At 35.8% G+C, this 12,552-nt stretch overlaps 1 protein-coding gene across 1 annotated transcript; it reads left to right on the top strand.

The window, feature by feature from the left end:
• Positions 1 to 5,147: 5,147 nt before the first annotated feature.
• Positions 5,148 to 5,573, top strand: LOC148939635 (uncharacterized). Its single transcript, XM_089106930.1, has one exon. The coding sequence runs from the start codon at positions 5,148 to 5,150 to the stop codon at positions 5,571 to 5,573; it is 426 nt and encodes a 141-aa protein (XP_088963056.1).
• The last annotated feature ends 6,979 nt before the right edge of the window (positions 5,574 to 12,552 follow it).

Below are 12,552 nucleotides of genomic sequence, written 5' to 3'. Positions count from 1 at the left end.
CTTTCGACTATTAAAAAGGGCACTGGCCAATTGAATTTCCAATCGAATGAGCCTTTTTTGAAGTTTCTACGACAACGCTTTATATAAAAACCTTATATGCTGACAGGGCATAACTTAAAACTCTTGCCCTGATGGTTGTGGGGGAGTTTCCTCCTCAAAAACATATTTTCTATCTGGAAATCAACTACGCTGAACAAAATGGCTATCTCAAAATTTTGATTGGATGTGTTTGGGGGAATGATGGGCGTGGGGGGGGGGCTAGTTGACGTTCAATCACTTTCGACTAATTGAAAAGGGCACTAGCCCTTTGAATTTCCAACGGAATGAGCCTTTTTTGAAGTTTCTACGACAACGCCTTCTATAAAAACCTTATATGCCCCCAGGGCATGACTTAAAACCCTTTTCCTGAGGGTTGTGGGAGAGTGTCCTCCTCAAAAATATATTTTCTATCCGGAAATCAACTACGCTGAACGAAATGGCTATCTCAAAATTTTGATTGGATCTGTTAGGGGGAATAAGGGGCGGGGGGGGGGCCAGTTGCCCTTCAATCACTTTTGACCCTTAAAAGGGCACTAGAACTCTCAATTTCCATTCGAATGAACCCCCTGTGAAGTTTCTACGACGACCCCATCCATATGAAGTGCCTCTGGGGAAAAAAAATAATAATATTAATGATAAAACATTGGAGCCGTATGGCCTTTACTATAGGCAACGCTATAGCGTTGCCTCTGACTATTATTGTTGAACCCAAACTATTATTGTTTGAACCAAGAACTATTATTGAAGTAAAAATGAACACAAAGAGCAGCATCAAGTGACGTATTCATGTCACTGTAGCTAACTTATGTTGAAAACTGCATAGTTACCAGAAGTGTCACCCGCCCTTTGCTGGTATGTTAGCCCAGAAAAAAGAGAACCACTCCCCCCCCCCCCCAATCTTGATTAATGCGCAATGCTTGAAGTTTACAGTCTCCTAACAACCAAGACTAATCCAGCTAACGCATAAAATTAGTATTTAGCTTATAACCTACTAGCATTTTTATGTTAAGGCTAAAAAAAAATGGATATCCTTTCTTGTTTCTCTTCTTTTTGTTGGCTCTTACTTAGTTCCATCTTCCATGACTGAAAACAAGATTAAAATGGATCAAATTCACCGAGTACTAATCAATCTAAATTCCAAATGCTAACTTTCTTTTCTTTTCTCTGAAGGTTCTTAATTCTTTATTAGTTGATCAAATTGCCCTAATTTTGATCAATTTTTTTTTCTTCACATATTAAAGTCAATTTTCTGATAGAAAAAGAAATCGTAGCACTTTAGTGTGACATTTTCTGGCTTTTCATGGAAAAGTTTTCTGTGTCGCACGTACTACAGTACAACAACGACCAAAAGAGTGCGAAAGTTGGAAACCCTGCCTTCAAGTTCCATGAACGAGGTAATCAGGCAAAGCAAAAGGAAAAATATCATAGAAAATAGAAACTACAAATGAAACTTTTAAAAACGCATAAGAAAAATGTGTAATTTATATCTACTCCTTTATGACTTCTGAAAATATTTCTGGTATACGCATTTATTATTACAGGAATGAGAAAGATTAAACCCCAAAAGGGGCAGGATTTAATCCTTATTGGGAGAGGACCGCCCCTTCCTCATCTCCACCTCGTGGTCTCAAAACATTGGAGTGCGCTCATTAGATCAGAAATTGAGACTTCAAGCTGCCTGAAATAGTAAAATTTGAAATGTAATGTAAGAAATCTGCTCTCAGTCAAACCTTGGCACGTCTATTTTTCCCTGTTTTGCCTTCATGATACAGATTTTCTTCTTCAACCTGACTGCCAGGTGGATGGCTGAAACACTGTGCATTGTTGACTTAGTTTTTGATCTGAAAATTAACTTTAACTTAATTTAATAGAGTGGGATACAAGTCACCACACAGAGACAAATTAATCATGTTTTTACCAGAAATAATTTATTTACGTAGATAATTTCGGAGATCACACTGCCTTTCCATGACGATAAATAAAAGTTCAAATAGGGATAAAATCCTTTTAATAGGCAGTGATGATGATAACAGTGATAGAAATTCACAAAAATACCAGATATTTCGGTCACATATGCAGTGATCGTCATCAGTAGTAAAACTCTGACGGTCACTGTATATGTAACCTAAATATCTGGTATTTTTGTGAATTTCTATCACTGTTATCATCATCACTGTCTATTAAAAGGATTTTATCCCTATTTGAACTTTTATTTATCGTAATTTATTTACATAATATACTTTGCATGGTAACTAATATTTTGGAATTACATTGTAATATTTTTTACTCCTAGTGACTCTACTGCTGTTCTTGATCACTGGCAAAGCTCAATTACGGGTTAGAGAAGCACAAAGTTCAAAAGGAACAGGAACAAATTTCTCCATCACATGCTTCACTTTTTGATATGGCAAAGTAGCAGCTTGACTATATTCCATATTAACTATGAATGCCAATGCTTTACATTTCTAGACAGCTCAACTCCTTACATTTAGTTTGATCAGAAAATTAGAAAACCCATCTCTGAATTATACTATAATAATGCTGTCTTAGAGAGAATTATGCTTGGATGCTTTTGGTTTCTAATTAGGCTCCGTTCAGCATAATTATGCTACATCTGGCAACACTGAATGCTGCTAGAAAAAATATGCAAATTCAAAATTTCGAATTTAATTAATTGAGTGCAAAAGATACAACAATCAGCCAGTAATATCTATGTTACCTCTGCCGTCCTCAAGTCGTCTTTCCAGTATTTCAACCATTTCCAACCATTTTTCCAACCATTTAAGAAGGACTAGATTAAAGTCAAATTAACAAATGAAAAGTCAGAAATTTGATTAAAAAAAAGTCAAAAGCTGTTTGGCACAACTATTCTTTGGAGTTATAGTAAACAATTCGGTTTATAAACTGTATTATTATTTATGAAATTCTGTGTAGTTATTGATGGGTTTCGACTTCTACTCGATCGATATTACAAATGCATCGAAACGAAATATAATGTCACTTGTATCTATGGACACTTTTGCAAGCTATTGACGATATTTCGACCCTTTAGCAAGTTTAAATTGCATTTTTATATTGTTGGGGTAAATCACCCAGACAGACTTGTTTCTCTGATTCATGTGATTAAAATACCCTTTTCTCACAACTTTTGTCTTTTTCGCATTTATTCATTTTCATTAATATAGTCAAACTGAATGTGCCCAAAGCAAAGCAGTACTTTTGTGGAACAAGCAGCTATCCATATTCTGGAAATGTAGGGGAGAGTCGGGTACGTTGGGACGCGGGTCCGTTGAGACACGTGTACTTTTGACAGAAAACTTCAAGCTAAAAATCTGCCGCTACTCACACCTCAAACATCATCTCTTGGACTATTTATGGATGAAATAAAGTGTTCGTATCTCCAACTTTCTATCACAAAATTTAGGGAAGAATTTTCTATGTGGTCTTTGAAAAATATTTTTGTTTTGCAATATCTTGCGGTACCCCTAGTTAAGCAGCTTCTAAAAAATTGCTTATAGCCCATTAGATAGAGAAATTTATGAGCTTTTTGATGGCGTAAATTTTGTTGTGTTCTTCTGTCATCTAGTGGCCGAACTAATTTATTTTCGTAAGTTCGAACTGTTAGGGTACTCTGGGACACATGTTCCGGGGTACACTGGGACAGGTTCAGTTCATTGTGTCCCAGGGTACCCTTGCTTGATTTAGCCTAGAGAACTTTCAAGAGCATGGTTCTAGTCTTATGTTGACTTCTTTCTTTAGTTTTTCTGCTCTCGATGGGCCTTGTGTTATTAGTTAGCTACAATAATCCTAAAAAAAAAACTCCCAAAAATCAAATATTTTACAATCCAGGCCAATCGTATCCCCCTCAACACATGAAATAAATTCCACTAGTTAAAAATAAATTCCGACAATCATTAAAAAAATGACTTCAAATCTATAATCTATAATCTAAAAATTCATAAAAATCCTGTACTATTTCTACATTCCCTAAATATTTACTCAATTTTTTTTCATAAGAGACTCCGCTAATTCAAATTCTTCAAATCTTCAAATCTAAGACCTCAAATCTAAAGCCTACAATCTAAGTCTCAAATACTTCAAATCTAAACTCTATAAACTTTTTTCTTCATATCATAAAAAATCCTATATTATTTCTATATTCCATAAAACTATATTAATCAAAATCTCCATACATTCTAATTATTCAATTAAATTTAAATCTTACCTAATATATAAACTTAGAAGAACTTAAACTTAATAAATAAACTAAAAACTCTTTGTTTCGTTTTAGAAGGCCAAAAACAAGGAAAGCTGATCTGTCGCTTTGCGTCTGGAATGAGGAGGACATGAAGAAAGCAGTAGAAGCTCGCCTTTATGGGATGCCACTTCGAGCAGCTGCTGAAGTTTGCAATGTCAAGCGGTCAACTCTTAGCAGATATTCCACTGCGTTTCGTAACAGAACAGATGAAGAAAATGAAGAGTTTAGTTACACTCCCGCCTGTGAAAACAGGCGAGTATTTACGATTGAGCAGGAGCTTCAACTTGAAGAGTACATCCTTCAAGCAGCCCATATGCACTATGGTCTCTCCAGGAAGAGAGCCACAGAGCTTGCTTGGCTTATGGCGAAACGAAACAGACTTGCATATCCATCAAGCTGGGACACAGAAAAGTCTGCAGGCAAAGACTGATTGTATGACTTTCTTAGAAAGCATCCTTCAATTTCACTTCAAAGGCCTGAACCTACAAGTATCCAGAGAAATTTTGGTTTCAATCGTGTTGCTGTTGACACTTTTTACAGGAATCTCGGAGAGTTGTATTCAAAATACAAGTTCCCTGCTAGTCGGATCTTCAACCTCGATGAGACTGGGCTTACAAATGTCCAGACCAAGTGTCAAAGAGTACTGAGCCCGAAGGGAGTAAAGCAGCTTGGTGCTACGACTTCCCAAGAGAGAGGAAATCTGGTGACCATGGTGGGCCCTAATAAATGTGATGGGAGTATTTATTCCAGCCTTTCTGATTTTCCCAAGAGCACGTTTTGTAGAAAGGCTTCTTGATGGAGCTCCCCACCGACTTCTGGAATAGTAAGTGACAAGCCTGGAAATGCTTGGATGACAAAGGGTCTGTTTTTTCTGTATTTGGAGCACTTTGTATCGTATGTCCACCCATCTCCTGAGAATCCTCTCTTGATTCTGATGGACAATCATGAAAGTCACACCAGCTACATTGCAGTTTTGTTGGCCAAAGAAAAGGGAATACATTTACTTACGCTCCCGCCGCACACATCATCCAAGTTCCAGCCTTTCGACGTTTCGGTCTATGGACCTTTAAAGACTTACTGGTCACAGGCAATGCAGAACTGGTTGAGACTTCACTCTGGTCGAGCAGTGACGGAATATAAGTTCGGTGAATTACTGGGGGTTGCTTTTCCTAAGGTTTTCTATGAGACTAACATTACTAGCGGATTCTCAAAGCGTGGAATTTTTCCGCTGAATACTGGAGCATGGCAAGAGTCTGACTTTCTTCCTGCTTTGTGACGAGCAGATAGTAGTGAGCCGGGAAATCAGTATACCACTGTTGACGAACATTTACCAGGTCCGCAAAAGCTTCAGTTGAGCCAGAGTCCCAGTACTACAACCCTTTCAACCTCGTTTGTTTTGCCAGAATATATTATAATCCTGCCAAGAAGGGAAGCTACAAACAGAAAGACATGCAGGAAGCCTGGAGTATCCAAGATATTGACTTCTACACCGGTGAAAGACTCGATCCAAGCTGCAAAAAACGGAAGGAAGGCAAAAAAGAGAAGAAGGATCTCAAGAAAAGCAAGAAAGTGGATCCTGCCAAAAAGCCGAATATTTAGAAGAAAACTACCAAGAGATTGCTGACGTTCAGTGACGAAAGCAGAGATGAAGCAGGACCAGGAGATTTTGAGTGTGGCGACAATTTTGACGACTCGTTCTTCTCTGAAGATTTCCGATTGGTGGAAGAGGAGTCTGTGACTCCCAGTATCTGTTCCGGTGACTTTGTTCTAGTCGAGTACAAGGGGAAAAAGGGATCGAAATTCTACACTGGTGAAGTGCTTCAGGCCGAGCCAGACGGCTACACTGTCAATTTTTGGAAACGAAACGTTCCAGCTTGGAGGTTTACTTTCCGACAGAGCGCGATGAAGCGTTTGTGGATAGATCAGAAGTAGTGATGAATTGCCAGTTCTAATGGTCTCGGGCGGAACAAAAGGCATTGCCAAGATGATCAGCTTTGATGCAGACCTGACCAACTACTCTGTTGAATAATTTTTTAGATTATTCATCAGAGAATACAATAAAAGTTTATTGTATTCTTACAGTTTTATACCACAAAACATACGAAGTTTTAATTGGTTTTTCATAGTGACCTAAAGTACCCACCGCCCTGACCCATAGTACCCGCACAAGTGGTACTCTGGTACAAAACAGGACCCTCTAAAAAATTAGCCTTGCCAATTTTACTGCGATCAATAAAAATCTGAGAAAAATCCCAGTAAAAGCCAAATGATTTTGCCACAGATTGATGTTTGATACAAGAAAATTGGACTGTAAATGTAGGAGATATTGAGCTTTAAGTTGAACTTGTCCCAGGGTTCCCGACTCTCCTCTACCCATAAAACTACTCATTTCATACAAAAATTGGTAATAAACTTGCAAGAAACATAAAGAAGCAGAAAATCCAGTAGAGCAAGAAGACGAATTATTTGTTGTGACTAAAAGTGTGTTCACCAATTTTGATTGCTACTGCTGTATGGTACTTGACTTATTTACAGTGATGTCAGCTTTAGTCCATAACTAGTTATTTGGACCACTGATATTCCTTTCAAAACATTTGGACAAATTGGAGACAAAACATTATCTAAATATTTGATGAAGTCATCTATAGTTCAGTTAAAGATCCAAGCAATCAAACTAAACACATGCCTAGCATGTGTTTAGAATTCCTAGCAGAACATTTTTAGTTATAAAAAGAACGATAATTATTATCTTATTTAGACTTGAGAGGTTAATTTAGATAAATTGATTACTGAAAAACGGCTATCAAAAGCCCAAATGGGCCAAATTTACACTTTAGTGTCATTAAACAAAAAACAAAAAATATAACAAAAACTTATTAAAGGGTCAATGTCAAATACGTAAAAATATCAAAGCAATTAAAACTCATAAAATGAGATGGTCATTACCAAATCAACAAAAATATCACAATAGTGAAAATTAAAAATGGAATGAAATAATCAAAACAAAAACACAAGTTGGTAATTTGACCAAAGGATAGAAAGTTCAAAATTTACAAAGTTAACATTAAAATTAAAAATTTTGAGGTAAAAAGGGAGTGAAGGGGGCTGATGAGACTCGCTAATTAAATATGTCAACTATTTATTGGATGAAAGTCCTTCTATATCTTTGAATGGAAACTTTTATAGGGGCAAGAAGGAAGATTTTGTTGAAGCAGAACGCAGGAGGAGGGGTCAAAGGAGTGAATATGGACTAGGGAAAAGGGGAGTTGTCTGAGGGTTATAAAGGGCATTGTTAGCGAATAACAAGGAAAGTTCTGCTCTCCTTTCCTTAAGGGTGACTAGATTGGCTCTCCGAAAAAGGGAAATATAAGGCAATTTACCCTAATTGAATATAATTCTTAGGCACCTTTTTTGGACTGCCTCTATTCTGTCCAACAATTCAAAAGAGATGCCAGGGACAAACAGGACAGGTGTACTCGAGGGTTGGGTGTAGAAATGAGAGGAAAATCCTCAAACAATGCTATTTAGGGTATTTAGATTTTTTAAGGAGTTTAAGGAGGGAAAATGTGGCATTCGCACTTTTTAAGATTTCATTAATAGGACAATCCCATTTTAAGTCGCCTGAGATGGTAACACCCCGTAATTTCATAGTGGTAACAGACATTTCAGGGGGGATTGGCAGGAGAAAGAAGGGGAGTTTTAAGAATATTAATAGTTAAAACCGTTGACTTTAAAGGGTTGACTCTCATATTAGTAGTGACAGCTTCGGCTGATATCGAATCCAGGATGTCCATTGGGTTACATTTAAAATTGGGTTGCATGTCAATTGGGTTACATTTGGGTTACATTGACTCTGTCTCACAACTTTATTTTTTAAAACAATAAAAAACTTTAGCGTAAAGAGCGAGGTGTTGAGAAGGGGACAGTTCCTTTCATGTACGGAATAATTTCTGTTCGTCTTAAGTTTTAATGTCTTTGAGCAGCATTTTGATTTGGAGAATAATAAAAGCAGCAAAACACAATCAAATTAAAAGGGCGTGGTAGTATGTGGGGAGGGAAAAAGGCTTCTGTATGAGAGGGGAGGTAGCAAAGGGATGTTGTTTGGCAAAGTAGGGGAAGCAGAGATGTGTACAAGCGTTTCAAAGAGGCTGGGTATAATATCAAAACAAGGAGGACATTTTTTTTTATCTGGGCTTCGGGACGGAGTTGATTAAAAGAGGAGGGGGAGTTGATAATCGGGAAGGGTTTTTTAATTCATGAGCCGTGTTCATCGAACTTTGATGGGTGATTTTTGCTTTGGTGTGTAGTAACGTGTCATGAGGTTTCAACTAAGATCTATAAATAGCCTATGGCGATGAAATCTACTCATGTAAGAAACTAGATCTAAAAACAGCCTGTGACGCTGGGTAAACATCAAATTGTTTCTTCAGGAATTCGTCACATTTTTAGTGCATGGACATTGACCTACTTTATTGGAAGGAATATAACACAGCGCCGCCATGTACAACAGTACCTCTAATATCTACTTAGCCGATACAGCTGAGGGGTTATTAATATAATGCGTTCTGGACGGTCTGCTTTTCATAATTCTTTATTATTAATAATAATAATTTATTTATAACCCACTTTTATACAAAACAAGCGGAGTAAAGCATACTAAAAAGGGAAAAAAAATCAATCAAATACACAGAAACAAAGATAACTTAAACCTTAATCACTGACAAAAACACACGGATAATATTATGGTTTGGGCCTAGGGACACAAAGGCATTTCTTGTCAAATTATTACTAAGCAATTCAAACGATTGGATGATTTCGGTAGCACCATACTTCTTAATAATACGTGTATTACGATATCAAGTGGGAAGATACAATGAAAATTTGCAATATCTAAAATAAGCGATACGGATCTGGCGCAAATCATTCTTATTCAATAAGAAATACATTCCACTTAAAAACAAGACAGAATGGTCATAATATGTGAAATACATTTTAGCTAAAATTCGGTGGGAATATTTTCCACGGTTAGGTACAATTTTCGCATATCCGATCTTCAACTTTTCTTTAACATCTCTCAAAACTTTAAGTCGCAAAAAAGTGAGTTCAGAACAAATACTAATTCCTAACCACCGTAAACTCGTAACATTGCAAATTACTGAGGATCCACAGGACAAATTATGAGCAGATGATTCGGGATTGAAAACTAAATATTCGCATTTATCAAAATTCAAAAACAGTCCAACATCCCGAAACATCATAGAAATACGCTGCACCGATAATGCCAAAATAGACTTGGTTCGGCTTAAAACTAGCAGGTCGTCCACATACGCAATATAAGACACATCAGATAAATTATAAAAATACCAAGGCTTGATTCCTAATAAAATATTTTGAATGTAAGCATTATATAGATAAGATGATAGCACCCCACCCTGTCGTACTCCAGATTGAACTGGTATATTACCACAGTGCCCTGTACCAGATTTTGAACGAAGAAACGAATTACTATACCGAAATTTTAGCAAATTTATGCTAAAATGGTTCACCCCTAAGTGTGACAAAGAATACCACATTTGTACATGGCTAATACTGTAGAAAGTTTTGGACAAATTTAAAGCGTAAACATGGAATTCATAACCTTCGGATTAAGCATTATAGAAAAATGAAACTAATGTACATTCTATAATTTTGTTACTAAAGTATTATGTTCTGAAAATGATTATTTTATAGATTTACTCCTTTCCAAAAGGGTTAATTATTTCTGATTGTCGAAATTTATAGCAAAACAGATTGACATGGGATAACTCGGTGAACTGTCCGGAAACGTCAAAATTGAAAATCATTTATACGCTTTATTGAGAGCTAGACAAGGTGAAGCGAGTTCAACCGACATTTCAATTTGATATTTAAGGGGGGAAAATGTTTTGGATCAATTTTTAGAATGTTTAATTGATCAATACAAAAAATAGAGATAGGTTTATCAAATTTCTTATCTTTGAATCGTTTATCATTGCAAAATTCTAGCAAGCGACAGCTCAAATCTCCAAAATTATTGTTGTGTTCATAGATATTTTCTATACAAACCGTCTTTGACAATGGAGCAGCTACTACACAATTATCAAGACAAAAAAGGTGCATCTAACTAAAAACTACTATTGTAATAATTTAATATCAGTCCCAGGGTTATTTTTTCGTAGAATAGGACGAATAATAGGAATCTGTTTATCAGTGATCTTATCGTCAACCCGCGTATCAATGTATAATTCTGTCGAGCAGTGTATTAAGTCTTCTAAAATTACTATTAGAGTCATGACAATCTACTACCTGAATCATTTATGTAGATGGTGGAACTATTGACACAAAAATTATAACAAAAAGGTGCATTTAAATAAAAATAACCTTTGTAATAATTTAATATCAATAACAAGGGGTTTCTCTTTGGCTTCACCTTATGATACTTGTCAATTATAGTGACTACACTCAAGTTCTTGATCTGAGTAAAACCAATTTCTATGTCTGTTTTCAGAGATTATTAGCTTAGTCTCAGTGAGATAAACTACTATGGAGGTATATTTTAATTAATTATCTAAAGTACACAGTTAGTTAAGTGATCCTCTTTGGTTTCATCTTATGGTACTTGTCTATTAATGCGGCCACACTCAAGTTCTTGATCTGAATGAAACCAATTTCTGTGTCTGCATTGAGAGATTATTAGCTTAGTCTCAGTGAAATAAAATACTACGCAGATATATTTTAATTAATTATCTAATGTATAGAGTTGGTTAAGTTATCCTCTTTGATTTCATCTTATGGTACTTGTCTATTATAGCGACCACACTCAAGTTCTTGATCTGAGTAAAACCAATTTCTGCGTCTGCATTCAGAGATAATTAGCTTAGTCTCAGTGAGATAAAATACTATGCAGATATATTTTAATTAATTATCTAATGTATAGAGTTGGTTAAGTGATCCTCTTTGGTTTCAACTTATAATACTGGTCTATTATAGTGACCACAATCAAGTTCTTGATTTGAGTAAAACCGATTTCTGTGTCTGTATTCAGAGATTATTAGCTTAGTCTCAGTGAAATAGACTACTACGCAGGTATATTTTAATTAATTATCTAATGCATAGACTTAGTTAAGTTATCCTCTTTAGCTTCGTCTAATGGTACTTGTCAGTTATAGCGACCATGATTAAGTTCTTGATCTGAGTAAAACCGATTTCCGCGTCTGCACTCAGAGATTATTAAGTTAGTCTCAGTGAGATAAAATACTATGTAGATATGTTTTAATTAATCATCTAATGTATAGAGTTGGTTAAGTGATCTTCTTTGGTTTCATCTAATGGCACTTGTCTATTATAGTGACCACACTCAAGTTCTTGATCTGAGTAAAACCAATTTCTGCGTCTGCATTCAGAGATTATTAGCTCAGTCTCAGTGAGATAAACTACTATGTAGATATGTTTTAATTAATTATCTAATGCATAGAGTTGGTTAAGTGATCCTCTTTGGTTTCATCTTATGGTACTTGTCTGTTATAGCGACCACACTCAAGTTCTTGATCTGAGTAAAACCAATTTCTATGTCTGCATTCAGAGATAATTAGCTTAGTCTCAGTGAGATAAAATACTACGCAGATATATTTTAATTAATTATCTAATGCATAGAGTTGGTTAAGTTATCCTCTTTGGTTTCATCTAATGGTACTTGTCTATTATAGCGACCATGCTCAAGTTCTTGATCTGAGTAAAACCAATTTCTGCGTCTGCATTCAGAGATTATTAGCTCAGTCTCAGTGAGATAAAATACTATGCAGATATATTTTATTTAATTATCTAATGCATAGAGTTGGTTAATTGATCCTCTTTGGTTTCATCTTATGGTACTTGTCAATTATAGCGACCACAATCAAGTTCTTGATCTGAGTAAAACCAATTTCTATGTCTGTATTCAGAGATAATTAGCTTAGTCTCAGTGAGATAAAATACTATGCAGATATATTTTAATTAATTATCTAATGTAAAGAGTTGGTTAAGTGATCCTCTTTGGTTTCACCTAATGATACTTGTCTATTACAGCGACCACACTCAAGTTCTTGATCTGAGTAAAACCAATTTCTGCGTCTGCATTCAGAGATTATTAGCTCAGTCTCAGTGAGATAAAATACTATGCAGATATATTTTAATTAATTATCTAATGCATAGAGTTGGTTAAGTGATCCTCTTTGGTTTCATCTTATGGTACTTGTCTA

The sequence above is a fragment of the Artemia sp. Qi Xiang Cuo genome, chromosome 21 (assembly GCF_049724085.1).
Source record: "Artemia sp. Qi Xiang Cuo chromosome 21, ASM4972408v1, whole genome shotgun sequence".
NCBI lineage: Eukaryota > Metazoa > Arthropoda > Branchiopoda > Anostraca > Artemiidae > Artemia > Artemia sp. Qi Xiang Cuo.
This window is presented reverse-complemented; position numbering and strand designations above follow the sequence as displayed.